The sequence below is a fragment of the Rhododendron vialii genome, chromosome 8a (assembly GCF_030253575.1).
Source record: "Rhododendron vialii isolate Sample 1 chromosome 8a, ASM3025357v1".
In the NCBI taxonomy this organism is placed as follows: Eukaryota; Viridiplantae; Streptophyta; class Magnoliopsida; order Ericales; family Ericaceae; genus Rhododendron; species Rhododendron vialii.
The window spans coordinates 18,405,560-18,426,231 of NC_080564.1; the positions used below are offsets into that span (position 1 = coordinate 18,405,560).

Here is a 20,672-nt window from a genome sequence, read left to right on the forward strand (position 1 = left end):
GAGAGAGAGAGAGAGAGAGAGGAATGGCAGGAGGACGAAGAGAAGAATAGGGGAAAACTTAGAGAAGATTTAGCTAGCCTTGAATTGAAGTTTAATTAGGTGAGTTTCATCTTCTTAAGTGCTGAAATTCATGTTTCCATACTAGATTTCATGTTCTGCATCTAATATGCTCTGAATTGAAGCCATGGGAGAGGGTTTTTGAGGTTGGAATTGAGTTTTTATTTCAGAGAATTCGTGTATATGATGAACATGCATAACTGTGTTTGAACAAGTTCATAATCTGTCCTGTTTTGACGAATTTATTCAAGGTACCTAGAAATCTTCTAAATTCTTGAAAAAAATCCTGAAGGTTCATTTGTGAGTCTATTGCATCGTGTTAAATTTTCAGAAAATAACTCGAAGTGTTCTGGCCTACAAAATTCGTGGACTGAACTGGTGTCTGATTCGCGTCTGTGCAGACAGCACAGACACGTGTTGGAAAAATGGGCATAACTTCTTGCTCGGGTGTCGGTTTTACACACCGTTTCTTGATTCTGAAACTAGACTTACATACCTTTCTGAACATGTAAGGTTTGTGCCTTAGTTACTTCTAGGAAAACTCAGTTTCGGTTCTGAAGTTAATGGTTTGTTAACTCTGGAAATCTGGGCAGGTTTTGGAGATATGTTATTCATCAATGTTGTCATAGATAAATATACTTACTGGCTATGGGTTCTCATGAGTCTTAAACACTGATCAATTGGTGATGTTTTGGTGTTAGAATTAATGGAAAAGATTGAGTATGTGATTTTTAATGAGCATTCGATCACAGGCTGTTGTGCAGAAACTGCAGAGTTGTGTTTCTAAGTATGCATCTTTGGACAGTCGTAACTTTGTCATTCGAAATCTATTTAGGACAAACTCTTTATCGATATTGGTGTACTGAAAGTCTACTTTCTAATGGTGGTGGTTTCATGACCCAACTTTGATCCTATAAAATGCTACAGTCTTTTAAAGACAGGCTGGTTGTAGGATGTCTTGTTATTTTGGGAGTGTTGTTGTGTTTGAACTTCATGTGTGTTATTCTTTGGCCATTGTTTAGTTCCTTATGAGCTTATTATTCTTGTGTTGATCGTTCGTTGAACTTATTACTAATACAGTTAAGCGTGTGGTTAGGTAACGAGCTGAGTAATCGGGAGGTGCCAAAACCGTAAGTTGGCAAACTTCGGTCGACTCACAGGTGAGTGTGTTTGATATCTTATATCTTCAATGAGATGTTAACATGTTGGTTGTGCATCATGCTATGGTTGGTTTAGTTACTGGCGTGCATGATTGGTGTATGTTGATTGTACCCGTATAAGGTTTGTGGAGTGAGTCACACCATGTCGTGGGCCGTGCCGTTCTATTTACGGTGAATGGGAGCTTGGTGTGTGGGACACAATACCTTGGGTACATAGGATGTGGCAAACGTGTCACTGCATGTGTTGTGAACATAAATTGTAGTTGTTCAGTTAGTTGTTTATGTTGAGTTTTATTGAATTTATTCTATATCTTACACACTCCTGGTTTTCTTTTGGATTGCCAGATAGCAGGGGTTTGTAGGATGGTCCACTACCGGTCGGCGTTTTGGGGTTGGCTTTGAGGATGTTGATTGTGTCGGTGGTAGTGAGTTGTCTTGTATATATAATCGACTCGTTTTGTAAAAGATGTTTTGCACTTTAGTTTGCCAAGTATGTAAAGTTATGGGTATAACGTCGACTCTTTTAATAATATTAATGTTAAGTCTTCCGCTGGTTTATTCTGAGTTAATATTTGTTGTTAAGTGATTGTTTGGTTGGCGTTTGGGAATGCCACGTGGCCGCGCCGACTCGGGCCCACAATGGGTGTCGTTTTGCAGGGCGGGGCGTGACATTCGAACACACCGTCCGCGATTCAAACGCGCTGTTATCCCCACGGCAACCATAGACCAGCCTTCTTCTAGCCGAACAATTGCGCTGCCAAACCAACACCATCGAACCACCACTAACCCCTGTTACACCACCGAACCACCATCAACCCCAAACAAAACACCAACATACCACCATCAATAGACCATTCCTCAATAGGCACCGGATTATTCGCCCACCACCTCAACCATACCAGATCTGGGGAAACCAAACTGGTAAAAGACCGAACCGATTCAGGGGAGACCTAAACAGTCGGTAGAGGAAGAAAAAAATCGAAAAGAAAAAAAAACCCTAACCCAACCTCACCTTCACCTTATTAAGCCACACCGACGACTGCCACCCACCGGACCACCACTAGCCGCCTATCCTGCTCCGGTCCGACCCAAAGACATTGAACTAAAGACGGGGAACCGCCACAAAAGGCTCATTTACTAGAACAAGAAGCATGAAACAAGGAAACGGATGGGGGGCCTAACCTCGTCAGACCACTGCAAGCTGCCTACTTGCTCCGGCCTAAACCAGAAAACGTTGAACACTGGAATGGGGAACCGCCTCAAACAGCCCGACCACTAGATGGATAAAACGAAAGACAAGAAAAACAGACGGGGGAGGGAGAACGGGGAAGGAAATGATGGGAGAAAAGGGGGAAGCAGAAGAAGAGGTGAGGAGGGGAAAGGTAGAGGAGAGGATGGGGCAGCCCCCACCCCCCGAACGAAAAACCTAGCCGCTGGACAAGAGAAGTATAGAGAGAATTGAAGGAGGAGAAGATAAGGTAGAGAGAGAAGAGATTGGGATTTAATCGTACAGATTTAGTTATTGTTTTTTTATTTCTATTTTCTTTTAACATTAAGATCTGGTTCACTAAGTTGTGTTTGTTTTTAATTCCAATGTATGACCATGGAAATTGAAATGGCAGTGGGAATCCCTCTGGTGATGGCATTGCAACCTTCGTGACAATGGATGTGAATCTTTAGTTAAAGCATCCAACTCCAAAGTAATTGGCAAGAAGTGGAGAGGCCCCTAGGCTCATATACTAGGTTTTGAGGTTATATTTAATCAATGTGGGACAAATACTAATACTCCCCCGCACATGCGACCCCTAACTTTCACGTGGAGAGGTAAACAAAGGATCCATAACACTTGTTGGATCACAACAAACAATGGTGCACTTATAACACAAACAAGGGGGAACAAATTCTCTAAAATCCTAGCTCTGATACCATGTTAAAGCATTCAACTCCAAACCAATTAGTAAGAAGTGGAGAGGCTCCCAAGCTCACATACTAGATTTGGAGGTTATGTTTAACCAATGTAGGACAAACTCCAAGATCTTTCTATCCTAACAACAGTTCCATCGATTTCAGTAAACCATAAGGAAAAAATGGACATATTTAGCGTTGCGGATTTGAAAAGGTGGGAGTAGAAAATGATGTTTAACCTCATTGTAGTGGGCCAAATCGAAGTAGGCATTGGCCTGGGAAATGGGCAAAGCACACAACTTAGATAGTGTGTGGGCAAACTAGCTAGGTCACTATTGGCCGGAAGCTGGTATGGGCTTGGAGGATTGGAACTTGCTAGTCTAAGCCCGTGGAACTAAGGGTGAAAGGCATGACGATCAAATCAAGCAAGCATAGAACCAACTTGGAGGGATAACAACCTGCAAGGCTGCACGTAGATGCCGTGTGGCATGGCTTGGTGATGTGGAGCCCATCCACATGACACTAGGTGCGTGACGCCATTCACAAAGGCGATTATGGGTAACATAATAAGGCTAACGAAGATACTACTTCAATCTTCTCATTCCATGAAGCATGTGCCTAACACAAGATTACTTGAAGCCTAAGTATAGTCTCTCTACTCAAGGTATTTAATAAACCTTATAAAAGTATGTGTTTACTACATTAGTAAAGCTCTATACCCTTTACCTTATAGTTGAGATTGAATTGGGCATTGGAGTCCCTTCCTGCTGTGTATGGTTGGTTAATCGTTGACTGGTGGTGGGTTTTGCAGGCTTGGGAAGGCACTAGTTACCACTTAGGTCAAATCCAACCCTCTCGCAATTCCTCGACCAGTCTTGAAATGTACTGGTCATGGATATCCCATGGTGGTAGTCGCTCATGTAAATGCAACCTTTGTCATCTTATAGAATTGAGTTATCTTTTTTTTTTTTGTTTGACAGAATTGAGTTATCTTAGTACTCTGTAAACCACCACCTTTTTTCTTTCCGCAACTACCTCCAACAGTCCTTTCATGATTGCTCCCACTTAATGAGCAAATAAGAGCATTGTTTGTTGAACCAACGTTGTGCATTGTCCCACCCTTTGCACCTCTGGAACATTCCCCTCTTCGTTCTTTTACCCAATCACTTAGTGGATATGCACAAAATTATGAATAGTGAGACGTAATTAAACCGAATGATGTATTAGGGCAATGCAACCTATAGAAGGGCAAATTATCAGCTTATGCCTTTAGCCTTGTATCCAAAGGATAGGAGGGCACATTTTCATAATGCGCCTTATACGAGTTTTATATATGGTTTAAAAACTAGGGTAAATTAGCAAAATCGCTCCTGAGGTTTTTAAAAATTATAAATTGCTTCCTCATGTTTGGAAAATTATACCATTCCCCTTGTTGCATAACAAATTACTCTTTTGTTGTGATGCAGCTTGGAAAATCGATGAAACTTGTTTGACATCATCAATCCTAATTACAAGAGACCAAAGTGTTCCTTTTTTAGCCTGTGAATGGCTATTTTTAAACCCGTGCAGCCTTTTCACAAGCTACAAAAGGATAATGTGGTCCATTCTAATTAGAATTTGATAATGTAAAACAGATTTCAACAAATTTTCTTGCGACTACATCACAACAAGGGAGTAATTTGTTATGTGATAGGAGATATTTTGTGATTTTCCAAAAATGAGGGGGAAATATGTAATTTTTGGAAACCTTCGGGGTGATTTTGGTAGTTTTCCCAAAAACCATCATAAGTATTTTTATTAAAATAAAAATTCCGCAGAATACACACTTTCTCCACAATTCTTGAAGCTCGAAGGTCGCAAGGGGCGCGCGCGCAGAGAGAGACAGAGAGAGAGATGGCCATGGAAGCTGAAAAGGTTGCAGAGCTAAAGGGCTTCGTGAAGGAGTGCCAATCCAACCCCTCGATTATACACAACCCATCTCTAGCGTTTTTCAAAAACTATCTCCAAAGGTACAACAGTCTAAACCTTTCTTGCTTTCACTCGATAACTATATTCATAAATTCAAAAGCGTATCGTCTTTATCTGAGACATTTTGGGGGCCTTTTTGTCTCTAGCCTTGGCGCTCGAATTCCACCGGCAGCTCCCAAATCAGTAAGCGAATCAACCTTTATTGCTTCATTTACTTTGATTTATCTGCTTTCGAAAAGAAAAGCCACCCACTTGGAAATACAAAACTACAACAATTCTACTGCCATTGTTTTTGTTGCTTACGACTAAATTTGAAGTCAATATTTTAAGTTGAAGAACTGGTGTACAAATAGGGTGCAAACGAGCCGAACCAAGCCAAGCCGAGTGTTCAAGCTCAACTCGTGTCTAAACGAGTGGAATCCAGTCATTTACTAGACAAGCCTCTTCTACGAGCCAAGCCTATACTAACAAGCCAAGTTTTTTCGAGCTGAGCCGAGCTTTAGAGTGTTGAGCTCAGCTCGTTTACTAAACGAGCCTAAAATTCGAGATCGAGCTCGGCTTGTTTGTAAACGATTCAAGCCCTTAATGAGCCAAGCCACGAGCTACTCGCGAGCCACTCGGTTCGTTTGTAGCCCTATTGACAAAGAAATTTGATTCATTGCTTTGTTGGCGGTTTGGATGTTCCATGAAAATGAACTGATATTCCAATTTTTGTTTAGCTTTATGCCTGAAGATGTGCACTACTACAAAAACTTGGGGACTCTTTGGATTGTAATCTTTCCTTCAAAGTCCACATTTGGATTTTATCTGATTGCGAGTGGTAGTTTATGCCTGCAATAATACTGCCCACCATTGGTTGTGGTGTGGGTTTAGGTAATGTGTGTTGTTGGCCTTTGGTTTTGTAGGGGTTCGATTTGACGGGATCTTGACCGTGATAAAGGTTATGTTTCTCCCTTTGCTGCTCCGTCCTCCCGCCGCTAGACTTGCAACAAGTCACTAGGGCTGGGATAACCCAGTGATCCTCCGACGATCAAGTTAGATCTCAGGGGAGAAATGTAGATCTAGGGCTAGGGAAAAAATGACATACCTCTCCAGGTGAATATCCCTTTGTATTTATAGACCTAGGCTTACTTGGCCTCCAGGCTAGCGAGTGGAGGATACGCTCGGGTAACTGCCTCGGGTGACGTCATATATGACAAATGGAGCAAAACGGTTATGGAGCACATGGCCAGATCTGATCCCAATGATTACATTTGCCACATAATCATCGTGGTCCCTATCTGGAGTAACTACCTCTCGTAGGCGGCTTCGGGAACGTCCATACAAATGTATTGTATGCTGTTGACAGTTACCAAAGCAGGTACAGAGGGCTTGATACCGAGCGATAAACCGAACAATACATCGGGGTCCATCACATGTATTAACTTGCGGGGTGGACCCTTACGAGACCTCGGCTCACGATGTCTAGGCATGGTTACCGAGCTCGTAACCGAAGCCACCATAGGTTCTAATTGGCAGAGGAGAGGTAGGAGGTTTATATATTGAAAGGGGCTGCAGTTTGCTGGACCATTGGCAAATTTTATTGCAGAAGCACTAGGAGACTGCTTAATTGAGATCTTGGGTATTGAGTTATAGACCTGTGCTAAGAATCATTTTACGGATTCTGTGGAATGGTAAGCTAGGTTTATCTCCTTTTCGGATTAAAGTAGCCAAAAATTCAGGCTGGAGTCTATCTGCAGCAGATCTGTAGAGTACCAAAATGTCATATTTAAGCGAACAAGTCATAAATAGCTCCTACCAGGAGCGAACTAACCGCTATAAACGTACAGAGACTTGGATTGAACCCGAGGACTACTCTGGCTTCTAAAGACACCATTTGGATTGCCAAATTGGCTTTCTTCTTTCTGTGTTGTAATTTACGCATTCCTTAGGAAGCAGTGTCTTTTTTAGCAATGGCACATTAATTCCGTGATAAATATAATGTTTTATTTCAATTAGTGATTATGAGTTAGGTGGTTATAGAGTATTTTTTTTCAGTATCAGGTCATATATACTCGTCCTAGATCATGCTACTTAGATCTGTGACAATATGGATGCATTGTCCTAATGTACTGAGTTATTTTCTGCCTCTTGCATTTTGGCTGAAGCATGTTCATGTGGTGCTGGACGTCTGTACTCTATTGGTGATCCCAGAAAAGCTAGCTTTAATTTACCCAAACTAAGGAAAAAAGTGAAAAAGTAGTTGAGCATAGACTAGTGGCATACTTGCTGGTGGCTTCTGGAAATTCATGCCTAACACATGCTTAAGTTAAGGAACTGACTGGACACTTCCATGATTGTCTTTAGCTCAGTACTTATACAGTTACACCTCTTTTCAGAAGCGAGGTGCATCCACTATGCCATAGAATGGGCATAACAGCACTTTCACAAAGTGTTATTAATTGTGTTTTTTAGAAGCTATTCTTTTGCTTTTTACTGGACGACTCCGTTTAAGTAGATTGAGATGTCCATTTAACTCAACTCAACAAATATGTACATTTTTGCTGTTTTTCTCTTCTCTTTTTTATTCTTCCTACATTTAACAGTCGTCCAATTATATGGGTTAGTTGCATGGATCAATTTTATCTAAGTGGTTCTATAAAGTGCCATGTCCTCATTTGAGTGTGAGCATCATATCCTTTACTACTACTAGGGGTGGCAAATTGGACCCAAACCCATTAATCAACCCAAACCCACCCACTAAGGACCCAACCCAACCCATTTATTGGTTGGGTTAGAATGGGCCCAACCCATCTAACCCATTTATTAATTCGGTCTTAATTGGGTCAACTAAAATGGCCCAATAAGTCATGAACATGACCCAAAAAAAAAAACCTCCATCCACTCCTCTCTCTCTCTCTCTCTCTCTCTCTCTCTCTCTCTATGTTTGGCATTGTCCATCCCATAGCAAGCTAATTAACCACACAAATCGTTCAACTGTTACATCAATTGCCTATGTGACTCGGTTAATTCCTTTGAATTATGAAATTCTAGCAAGATTTAACAAAGAACAAAAAAACCAACCAAAATTAAGTTAGCTATCTCACAAATTATTCATTGCTCACAAATGAGTATGGGTAGAGCCAGAGTTCTTGTTCACTTGGGTCAAAATTCTCTATGAATTTTACACAGATGAGAGAGCCAAAGTTCATTACCATACTCACAAATATTCTCTCTCTCTCATATGTGTTTCATTCAGACTCTAGATGACAATTTCGTTCAGACAGATCTTTGATTTTTTTAGCATTTATCAATTTTGCTTCAAACTTTTGTGACTTATTGATTCGTCTAGACGAGAGGAATCGGAAAAGTAAAAAAATTTGATCGAAACTCAATTTTTTGAATAAAGACGAAAAATAAGTCAAAAAGACAACTTATTTTACTTATTTTTGTTTTTTTTAAAACATTATGAGTTTTGATCAAAATTTTATACTTTTCTGATTCCTCTCGCCGAAACGAATCAATAAGTCATAAAAGTTTGACGAAAACTAACAAATAAAAAAAAAATTGAATAAAGACAAAAAATAAGTTACTATTTCACTTATGAAGCCAAATTCACCCTAAGTGTACAGGGTAATTTGGTCATTTAAGTAGTAGAGGGATAGTATGTTAATTTTAGTGTATATGGATATTTTAGTCATTTAAATTTACAGGGGTAATATGGTCATGTTAGTGTACATTGATATTTTAGTCATTTTAAATTTAGTATATAGTAGTATGTAATTGGGCTAATGGGCGGGTCGGGTTTGTTTTTAAATAAATCGGTCGGGCTGGGTATGAGTAACTAGACTCATAATTAATGGGTCTAATGGGTCATTGACCCATTAAAGACCCAACCCACTTACAACTTACCCAATTTGGCCCAAACCCGCCCATTTGCAACCCCTAACTACTACCTATGTTAGGATACTTGTTTTAAATCGGCAGTCAACCAACTACAATCCTCCTCCTACCGATCCTTCAATTTTTTTTGACTCTAATACTTGTCTCCAGGTTTGTAATTGAGCATTCACACCTCTTGTGGTTTCATGTACTAAGACAGTATCATCCGCAAATAACACACACCATGAGATATCGTCCTGAGTATGCCTAGTCAATTAGTCCATAACCTGGGCAAAGAGTTAAGGGCTCAAAGCGGGCGTATAATCCTATGGTGATTGGGAATTCGCTTGTTTCCCCTACTAGAGATGTAATAGTAGTGGCAGCACCTTCTTGCATGTCCTTAACCACATCGATATACCCTTTTGTCACGCTCTTTCTCTCCAAGACTCACCATCTAACGCCTTTAAGCACCTTATGATCTGTTTTTTTAAAGTCTATGAAAACCATGTGAAAGGTCCTTTTTCTCTTTATACTCTTCAACTAATCACCTTAACAAATGGATTACTTCCATAGTTGATCTACCAGGGATAAACCGATTCTCCCATACTGTTGTCATCTTTCTTAGGAAATATTCAGAACTCTTTGACACAACTTCAATGCGTGGCTCATCAATTTACCTCTATAATTTGCGACTTTGAAAATCCACTTTGTGGTTGCATGTAGGTACTAAGATACTCTTTTCTCTACTCACAAGGCATCTTTCAGTCTGAATAATCTTCATGAAAAAGTCTGTCAACCACAACACTCCAACGTCACCAAGGCTTTTCCACACCTCAATAGGAAAACCATTCGGTCCTAAAGCCTTGTCTGGCTTCATCCTTCTCAGCGCCTTCGCCATTCGGGCTCTTGTACTCCACGATGAAACACATAATCTTGGCGGCCGCTACCACTAGAAGCACTCAAACCCTCTTCGCTTAGGTTCTCCTCATGCTTTTCGCTCAAGAGTTTGTCGAAGTAGTTCTTCCATCTACCCTTAAGCTCATCATCCTCTAGTAATACCCTACAATCTTCATCTCTTATGCACTGAACTTGACAAATATCTCTTGTTTTCGTCTCTCTCCATTTGGCAAGCTTATAAAAATTCTTCTCTCCATTTACTATCTTGTCTAGCATAGAAATCCTCAAACGATCTCATCTTAGCTTCCCCGCCGCTTTCCTAGCCTCCTTGAAGAACCATAACCATGAATATCAAACATAAAAATACAGCATAAAGTAAAACATGGCCAGACGTAATTCTAACTTTTAAACTAAACTTTCTGTTGTTCTTCGCCTTAATCCGACATCTCACACATGTGGTCTAACAAATGTGTCCCCCTCTTTGTTACGAAATGAAAAGGGAAAAAACTATCCCTTTTTTTATCAGCACTGCAAGGAATGTTATGGCACTACTTGAGTGCTCGATATTAATCCCTATAAACAAGCATAAACATGGGTGCCCCAAGTACCTCCCTGGACCATCAAAATGCCTACTGACTTGTGAAAAGAAGGATTGATATTAAGAAGCAATGACCCTGGATGAGCTAAAGCATCATATTAGGCACTCAAGGAGGGAGGAATGTTGAGAATCCAACCATCTTTGAGGCAGGATAGGAGAATTGACGTGTATGACTCGACTGCTAATCCACCTATGGAGCTTGGGATAACTATTTGTGTCAAGGACTTAGCAGAGGTAATTGGCACTAAGGGTGATGACCTGGGGATGATGGCTCATTGTCTACTTTTGTGGATATTAATCTAGGGACTCGGATATTTTGTTTTTGATGGAATACTTGATGCCAGATGCAGAAATTTTTATAATGTGGAGTATGGTACTGGAATGTTAATATGTTATAATGTCCTACAATATGATCTTCATTAATGAAATGAAGCAATTGGCATTTTGGTATTTGACCTTTATTAAAGAAACCAAACAGTGAACATCCGGGGATTTGAGGGCATAGCTGATTTATGTAATGACTGTTTTTTATTGGGAGTTGATTTACAGTGCACAGGTGTTTTAACACCAATAAAATTGGATGTCTAGTAGCATTTTTAAAAGGAGTAAATTAAAAAATTGAAATTTCTAATTAACACATTGATGGTTGTTCATTGAGGTAAAGAGAAGTTCACGAACTAATCATCAGTGACTGACACCTGAGTTAATAGCGCAGCTTCTAGATTTGCTAACATCAGAATGGACGGTTGCAGTTTGTCACTTGGGTTTCAAATTTGAGGGAGTGTTCATGATGTTTTTTTCCCCCCGTGTGATGGGATTTCTAGGACATTTCGTCAAATGCCAGGGGTGTTCCTTTTTTTCCCTGTAAGTGTTCGAGTTTTATACCAGTTGAAAGATATCGTGGCATTCTTGGTGCCACCTTAGCAAGATTGTTTGAGACCATGCTCGCTAGCTCTCTCTCTCTCTCTCTCTCTCTCTCTCTCTCTGGTGTATTAAAAGTTACTAGCTGTATCTTTCACATTTAGAGGTTTCTTTCTGATTATAGTATCGGTCTAAACTGTCTAATTATTGGCCATTCATCTACAGGATAAGGAGGATATATTAGAGGAACCTCTTGATGCAAAAAACCCCAACCTGTCAAGTGATGATAAATCAGACGAGGACATTGTTGAGTCTGATGTTGAGGTGGATAACACTGATGTTGTGGATCCTGATTATGATCCTCCACAGAAGGTGGGTAATAGGAGAAACTACGTGGAGGAATATGATGCTGCTGCCTGCTTCAACCTCAAACAAAATCACTTCTACTTTTTTCCATTGCAGATGGGAGATCCCTCTATTGAAGTTACTGAAGAAAATAGGGATGCTGCACAAATATCAAAATCACAAGCCATGGATTCAATCTCAGGAGGCAAGTTATCAGTTTCTTGCTGTTCAAATATTGCAGACTTGGCTATCGGCCGTGCAACAACTTCTGTATGTGTAACAGGTAAGCTGCAGGAAGCCATAGGTCATCTTACAGAAGCCATTATGCTGAATCCAAGTTCCGCAATACTGTATGCAACTCGAGGTAAGTCTTTACATGTAAAGCATTTTGATGTTTCTTCTGCTTTCTTGTCTTTGTTGTGCATATTTCCCTTTCTGTTTTTACCTTGGAAACTGAAAGCTTTACTCACAGCTAGTGTGTACGCGAAACTTAACAAGCCAAATGCAGCAATGCGTGATGCTGATGCAGCTTTGCAGGTTTGTCACTAGATCAGTTATTCATTCAGAGAACTGAACGCAAATAAAAGAAAGTTTGAACTTGGTCAATAATGTGCTCATTCATTTTATCATCTGACATAATTTGTATGATATCATTAATCATGTCAAGATCAACCCTGACTCAGCAAAAGGGTTTAAAGTACGAGGAATGGCACGAGCCATGTTGGGCCAGTGGGAAGAAGCAGCAAGTGATTTGCGGGTAGCTTCAAAGTTGGATTATGACGAGGAGATTGGTGTGGCCCTTAAAAAGGTATTGCCTCCGTTTCTCGCCCTTTTTTCTTGAACTTTCAATTTTGTTCATGCTTTTATGTTCTGTCATAGATACCATTCTATGAGATCTTAGACTCGAGAGCCTTTTGTTTCACAGCTGTTCTAGTTGATTTTGTCCCCCTATATACCCTTACTAAATTGACAAAACAATCTTTTATATAGATACATATATGTATATATGTGTTGAAGATGTACCCTTACATTGCCTCTTGAAAAATCCATTTTAGTTAGCTTCCAGGTTGCGTGTAGGTCAAATAGATGCCATTGACTGTTAACCAGTTTACCCTCTGAAATATGCAGGTTGAACCCAATGCACACAAAATCGAAGAGCATCGGAGAAAATACGAACGCCTGCGCAAAGAAAGGGAGCTACGAAAAATTGAACGCGAAAGGCAAAGGCGGCACGCTGAAGCCAAAGTTTGTAATCCATTTGTAGTTCAATGTTTTCGCATAGTAAATTCCATGTTTCTTATTTTGATAACTAAAAAGTTTGTGCTGCACGCGACATACGAAAGAGAAAAGCAAATGGACAACCTCTGAAAGTGAAGCTTCAATGAGCTTCTATTATACGATGTGATGTAATCCCTCCCTCCCGTTCTGTTTGCCCAGTTTTAGAAGTGTGCCCTTTCATCACATAAGCAATAAATATACAAAAAATTTACCAATCAAAAGATCTCTGTTAGTTCTTGTAGGCAGTTTCCAAATTATCTAAAAAGAATGATTTTGAAACTAGAGACGATTTTGGAATGTCCCGTATAGTGGAAACAGACAACCAAAGAAGAACCGGAGCCATGGAAGGACAATCCAACTTAAGTCAGAGGAAATTTTCTTTCTGAGAAGTAGCTGTTAACCACTTTTGAGCGATGTTTTGGACGTCAGTTTGTGGTTGCTGGTCATGTGCAGCTATTTACTTGATTATCTGTTGTTAAGATCAAGTGGCTTTAGTAGACTTAGAGTTCTAGGTTTGTCCACTGGTACAAAATTAGATGATGGGTTTTTCATTTATGGGTGTAGTGCCCTATTGCTCTCCTTCTTGGGGCTCTATACTGATAAATACAAAAATAAGGCTCTTCAATTTGCACTTAACCAAGCTAAGATGAACAATTTAGGCCCAACTGCCCTGTTTGTGTAAATACAAATGTTCCCCTCACTCTCTCAGTGCCTGTGTCCAAGTTGGAATTTGGATGACGCTCGATTTAGCTACCTGTTAATCAGCCCGATTCCTTCATTTTGGTCTCTCTCTCTCTCTCTGTTCCAAGAAGCTGGTGGTGATCTTACTTGATGTCACAGAGTACCCCTGGTTAATAAGGAAAACCTATAGGCCCTGCATCCATGTGATTGTCATCGGATAGGTGGTCATTCCCTCCCTATTTCTACAAGTGTCTCTATATTGGTTGTTAATCCCTCTTTAAATGCTGATCATTACTGCATTTGATGTATATTTTTGAAAGACCTCTTTATATCTGTTGATTAATTACTCTTTTAATTACCTGCATTCATTATAGGGTCAGGAAGCTGTGTCTGCCTTGAAAGATGGTATGAGTTGTCTCTGTTCACCGTTTATTTCGTATGATGCTTGCAACTACTATGATAGAATTCTGTTTCGTATTAGTAATACTTTGGCACAGTACTATTTCTGAGAATGGTTTGCTCGTCAAATATTATTTCTGGGTATGCTTGCATTCTCTTGTTGGCTTTCACAGTCTTTCCTCTCTTATCAGTTCTTCATGAAGATATTTTTACCTGACCGGAACGAGTTAAATGAAATCAGGTATTTCAAACGCAAAGTATTTTCAATACGAAGGACCCAATGCAGATCTTACTTATCAGCTTTCCAAAGCATTGCGCAACCATCAATGGAGTCTCCTGTGCATCTCTACACAAGAATTTAACTGATTTAGAAACATCCACAGTAATTTAAAGCAAAGTATATGGGATATAGGATCCAGATCTGAAATCACTGATAGCCCACTTCTCATACAATCTAGGACCCAGTAAGGAAACTAACCTTAAATGAACCAATAGATCCTCGTTTTTGCATAGTGTTCTAGAGATAAAAGTACCTGTCAACCTTGTAATGAAAGCCAACAACTTATGTTTTAACTCATATGGAAGTCCTGTCAACCACTATAGTTACTCATGTAAATCAATAAAAGAAGAGTTTGGAGAAGTATTCTACCTTTTTACCTCACTTAGGCTTTGTTGTAAGTTCGAGCCTTCTGCAATGGGTACAACTTAAGATGCAGCGACACGTCTGCTGGCCTCACATAACTGTGGTAAACCCAACACAACTCGCGTTCGTGTCAGACACGATACGAGTCGCATTGGGCACGTGTCGAGCACGCTTAAATTCATGTTCAATTTGAATCATATTTTTCCTGGTCAAACATGCTAGGGACAGGATAAGACACGTGGGGGACATGCCGGGAACATATTAGGAGACCATAATGTAATTTCCAGAGTTGGGCCAGAGTCGAAATTTTCATAATTTCCATAACATCTTCAACGTTGATATGGTTTGTTTATTTTCTCCTAATTTGGCATAATTAATGTTTTTTGTTTTTGTATGTATGTACGTATATGTGTGTATGTGTTTATCTTGTATTCAGCATTAGCAGTAGTTCGAAAAGACTTAGGTTTCTTGTATATTACGGAACACGATGCGCTCATCGGAGCTCAATGGAGTAAATGTATTCATGTAGCCGACCCCTATTGATTGAGACTTAGGCTCGGTTTGGTTACATCCAACATGTCCCTTTCTATGTCCGTATATGTGCTCCTTAGAGCATCCACATCTCTCTCCCCAAATCTCTCGTGGCAATCTAACAGATACAAACTCCAGGAACCATCGGAAGGGAAAAAAGAGAGGTCAAAACGACTCATCATTCAAATAATAGAAACCATAATGAAATTTAAAGTCACAATGAAGTGACATTTGAAACAACACTGTCCCATGATTAGCTATGTAGTTGCCACAAGTGTTTGACAAGATCCGATTGTAGTTGAGGATGAGTTCCTCTAGCTCTGATGCAACAATGGCGTTGAAGGAGTTCTGTAAGCTCGGTTTTGTGCTCGTGCTATGCTTTTGCAGGAGGAACTTTATTAGTTTGTTCATCCTCAATGATCGAGATATGAAGTATAATGCAAGCCTTCATAATATATGGCGTGTCTCATGATCCTAAGGTCATGCAAGTCCACCAATAATTCCAAAACGTGCTTGAAGCACCCAAATGCACGCTCTATGTCTTCCTATGTGCCTCTAGAGCCGTTGAAGAATGTTTTTTCTGCCGTTCAAAAAAAAAGACATAATGTATTTTCTTGTTCCCTTGTGGACATGTAAGTGTTTTAACAGATTGCCATGAATATATTCCATCAACGAGATAGTATCACATTGTGTAATTATTACACTTACAAGTGTTATTGACACAAGAAGCACGACCATGGGCTCGCTCGCTAAATAAGGAATACTACGGAGCACGGGTACTCCATAAATGTTGACGTATGAGTACCAGGTACGGGGACGGCAAAGTACGTACCCGGCACACCAAAAATCTATTGGGTAAATTTTTGTATCCAAGTACGGCGCCGGTACGCCATGGGTATGTTGATGGGTGCGACACTGGTACACCTGCCAGTGGCAGAGGGAGTTAAGGACCATTGGGGTCCTGGGCCTCCGTTGGTTTTTTTTTTTGGATTTGTATATAATGTCAAATAAATTATCACGCTAACACCTTCAAAGAATGAAAAGTTATGTGCTCTTAGGACATTCTCAATATGTCCCCACACTCTTCTCCACCACATTTATTTGGGAATCAAGACATTATGTGTGAGTCCCACCTACATGTGATGGAGAAGTGAGTTGGGGCACCATGTGGCTGTGCTCCAAAACAACTGAATAATTACTTACTTACAAGCAAGTCTATATTCACTGAACTTTCATCTCCAAACTACGACATGTTTACGAAATTAAAATTACTATCTCATGACAAAATGGAGTTAATCCAAGCTCTTTTTCACCTTCTCCCTTATTCCTTTCTTTTTCTGCTTAAATCTATCAATAACTCATCTCTTGTGGTGTTGCAGATGATTCGTTTAGAACAAAAAATGGAATTATTTTACTTCTGAAAATTATAAATTGATCTGAAATGTAAAATTATCTTTGATATTTTTTTCCTTAGCTACTTTAAGATGTTAGAGGCTATGAAGCACCAACACTCCAAAAGGGCGCCGTATCCGCATATTGGACACGGGGACACGCCCAAATACGTATGGCGTGTCCAATATTTTTTATTATTTTTTGATAGGGGACACGACTGGGGTCAAAATGTAATATTTTTAATTTTGGAGGGTTAATATGAAATTATTCAAAACATTTGGGTTAAATAGTAATTATGCATTTATAACTTAAATTTCTACATCAATCGATCCAATCGACTCGTTCCAAACTTCCGAGCCCTAGGTGAACCAGGAGCTCTCTCTCTCTCTGCATATATATGTATGTATACAAGAAAAAACAGATAAATGGTTAAGATACATTGAAAGCTCATTTGTTCATATATAGTGGCGCGTCCTCCGCCGTGTCAATATCCCCATTTTTTTAGAATTGTTGTGTCACGTGTTCTTGTCTGTATCCGTGTCCGTGCTACTTAGATTAGAGCTTGTCCCACCTTGGTTAATTGTTACCTCTAAAACTAGTCTATGACCTTGGACGGCCTTTCAACTCATTGCCAATTGGTTTTCAATTGAATGCTTTAACATGGTATCAGAGTTAGGTTTTCGGAGGCTTTAGGACAGGACTTTCTTGATTGATTGTCCCATTATTTGTGTTTAATTAAGTGAACCTAGTTTCGTTATTTGTTGTGATCCTATGTTATTGATCCTTGTTAACTCTCCACGCGTGAGTTAACCCATTATTGGGGTCGCACTTGCGGGGAGAGTTAGGGTTTATCCCACATTGGTTAATTATTACCTCAAAAACAGGTGTATGAGCTTGGGCAGCCTCTCACCTCATTGCCAATTGGTTTTGAGTAAGATGCTTTAACGTAGGATAACGTGATAGTTAAACACGTTTTCTAATAAGGATCTTGAAGAAATAATTTTGAAAGGAAACCAAGGTTTGTCAGATTCTTTGAAAGGAGATAGGAAAACAAATTTCACAACGAAGTCGCATGTGCTGGATTGTGCCCCCATTGGTATGAATTTTTGGCTATGCCACTGACACCTATTCTCTCTCATGTACTAGATACTTAATTGTTAATGTTAATAACTATTTTTTCCTCCCAGTCATATTTCATATTTCTATTTCTATTTATCTTTCATATACTTTCTTATTTGCAAAAGAACTAATTTGAAGTACCTACACAACAAAGAGAGAATAAATTCAATAAGGAAAGTATAAGTTTAATAAGTGGAGGCGGGGACGTCCATGAATGCATAAGGTCATGTTTTTCTATAGCATGCCAGAAATAAAAACTTGTATAAAAATAAGTACCTGTGCTTCGTTGACAGATTACCTTTTTAGTAGATAAATATCAATAAGAGATCCAGCTAATCTAGAAACGCATGCCATGTCAGGAGATCAGATGAAGCTACTATTGCAAAAATAAGTGTTGCTTTGGGCATGACCAGTATATGCCCCTTTCCATGCCTTTGGGCAATTCTTCCACATCCAACGCATACTCAATACTTCCCAAAATCTCAGGATAGTCATTAATTTCACCGGTCGCTACCAGTCTAGAAATGTCAAGTATTCGCAAGGAAAGTTTTCAACTACTGCTTTGAAATATTTTTAGGCTTTTCATTTCAGTGCTTGCTCTGATCCTTAAGTATTCATCTATGAAATCAGACGCTATTCCATAAGCGAGTATTCGAAGTGCCACAATCTTTTGAAGGGAAGACAAACTAGCACGCCAAAATTATTCATCTTTTGTATAAAAGGAAGTTCATGAGCTTCTTACCTTATAACCAATGCAGAGAAAAATAGAACATATCATTCAGAATCTACACTAGAATACATTTGGAGGAAAAATTGGTGGATCAGCTAAATAGTTGAGAAAGAGCCTCTGGTGTCCTCCCGAATGATTGCTCCTAGTACAATTGCAGCATTGACTGGATCTTGGTGGTGATTTTGATGAACTCTCAGCTTCCAATTATTCTGCTTTCATAGCAGCTGTTTTTAATAATCTAAAGTTCATCGTCAGAATCATTAGAATCAGACCGTAAGGAATCATATCTTCTAGGGACCCAAGATCAGTGTTTAAGAATTGAAGGTAGATGGGAATTAGATAACAAGTGGTCTTAACCATAAAAAATACTCCTTCTGTCCCAATTTTTTAGTCCCTCAGTGTATCCTAACCGAATAGAAAATTGGTTATATTTTTCAATTGGTAATACCTTTTATATGCAATATGGATCTTATTTGATATATAATTTTCACATATCTGTAGTAAGTGATAGAAAAACGACTCGCGCCAACTGACCTGCTTACCCTTAGCCTAACCACATGACTCAAAAGGTTAACCTCGGGTCATATAGCTCGCGAAGCCTTATATACCAATCAACCTTTTCCCAATTTCCCGATGTGGGACTAACTTTCCTATATGGGGTCTCACAGATTAAGTAATATATGAACTTTTTTTTGATGATTTTGTAGGGCAAGTTATTGGCATTCCCTCTGCTGGTGAACTGGAGAAGATGTTAAATGCTGCTTCAAGGTCATCCCGTCTGGCAGTTCTGTACTTCACCGCAACCTGGTGCGGGCCATGCCGTATGATCTCTCCTCTTTATACAAGCTTGGCTGCAAAGTACCCCAAAGTTGTATTCTTGAAAGTTGATATTGACGAGGCGAGAGATGCAGCAGCACGTTGGAATGTTAGCAGCGTGCCGACTTTCTTCTTTATAAGGAATGGCAAAGAGATCGATAAGGTAGTAGGAGCTGACAAAGGCTCACTGGAAAAGAAGATTTCCCTCTACGCTGGCCAGCCGTGATTCACTACTGAAATTAGCATGTTTTCATAAGGAGTGTTGACTTTACTCAAAATGGTTTGTGTACTTGTAGCCTCGCAGTTGTATGGGTGCTACTAATACACTTTGTAATAGTTTGACATGTATAGGGACACTGCCTATAATTGATCTTGAACCTCTCTATGTGTACATTTGTGTGACTCATCATACTGGTCTTATCTTCTTGTCCTAATGTTGTATATTTGAGCTTTGTGCATATATGGGTTATGGTACAAATGCTGGTTTCTGATTTAACTTGTTTTGGTGTACCTGCGATGGGACAGGCCATTGTTATTGTCTTGGTGTTTATCTGCTCTTGAATGAATATAGGGACAGCATCGTTGGAGGAAAAGAAGAAGAGACCGACTATGAAGATGTAGAAATTCAGGAGCTGATTGGTGGCTTTGACCTCAAGACCATAGACGTTTTTAAGAGGGGGGATAGGCTAAGAGCTACAACTGCCAAAACCATCTTGCGGGATAGGAAGAGTTTTGAAGTGCGGACCAAATTGCACTTTCACACAAAGCCATGGATTTACAAATTTGGATCCGTGCTCTTGTTCAGCAAGCACTTCCGTTCAAAATCTTCATAAGACTCGTATGTGACAGGTTTTGGGCTGAAAACTATTAGCACCTTTGTCCGAGAATGGGTATGGGACCTATGGGTTTGCTGAGTTGTTAAGTATTGACTCACAACAATGACTTGCACCAGATATATGAGTCTTCCCTAGAATGATTCCCGGGGTTGTAGAAGGGATCCACTATTGGAGACGACGAGGGGTCCCCTTGACACCATGGTAGAGCCCAATTGAAAAGGCTTAAGTTATAAAACTCAGAAGCCAAATATGGATTATAGACACCATTGTTTTCATTTGCATGAGTGTAACAAGGGTCCTTCGTCCTAGGGAATTGTCGAAATCATCTTCGTTGTCGTCGTCCCCATAATCAAATTTCTGAGAGTCTCGAGAAGAGGTCACGTTTCTAGTGGAGAATTGATCGATGGGTGTGTACATGTGTATGTGAAAGAGATGGCTGTTTGATACCAATAAAGCCCAATTGCTCAAGGAGATCAAAGACTCTTTTTCTTCTGTCAGACATAGAAATGGAAGGTGGGAGACTATCAGACTAACCTCGGTAGCAAAATATGATGGTTTCAAAAACTGCCACTTATGGGAAAGATTTAATGGTCAA

At 39.7% G+C, this 20,672-nt stretch overlaps 1 protein-coding gene across 2 annotated transcripts; it reads left to right on the forward strand.

Moving 5' to 3' along the window:
• LOC131335715 (TPR repeat-containing thioredoxin TDX) lies at window positions 1–19,737 on the forward strand. Of its 2 annotated transcripts, XM_058371188.1 has the most exons (11): window positions 1–22; window positions 5,017–5,131; window positions 5,237–5,273; window positions 11,533–11,679; window positions 11,770–11,857; window positions 11,936–12,016; window positions 12,125–12,189; window positions 12,320–12,460; window positions 12,781–12,897; window positions 13,986–14,016; window positions 19,133–19,737. In XM_058371188.1, the coding sequence occupies exons 2-11, from the start codon at window positions 5,022–5,024 to the stop codon at window positions 19,465–19,467; spliced, it is 1,152 nt and encodes a 383-aa protein (XP_058227171.1). In that variant the 5' UTR covers window positions 1–22; window positions 5,017–5,021; the 3' UTR covers window positions 19,468–19,737. The 2 variants fall into 2 exon arrangements, with proteins under 2 accessions (XP_058227171.1, XP_058227169.1); XM_058371186.1 differs by lacking the exon at window positions 1–22 and having other exon boundaries at window positions 4,939–5,131.
• The last annotated feature ends 935 nt before the right edge of the window (window positions 19,738–20,672 follow it).

Coding starts and splice junctions, on each gene's coding strand:
- LOC131335715 (XM_058371186.1), top strand. CDS start 5,016: ATGGCCATGGAAGCTGAAAAGGTTGCAGAGCTAAAGGGCTTCGTGAAG. Junction 11,858..11,935: donor CATGGATTCAATCTCAGGAG/GCAAGTTATCAG, acceptor TATGTGTAACAG/GTAAGCTGCAGGAAGCCATA. Junction 14,017..19,132: donor TGTGTCTGCCTTGAAAGATG/GTATGAGTTGTC, acceptor ATGATTTTGTAG/GGCAAGTTATTGGCATTCCC.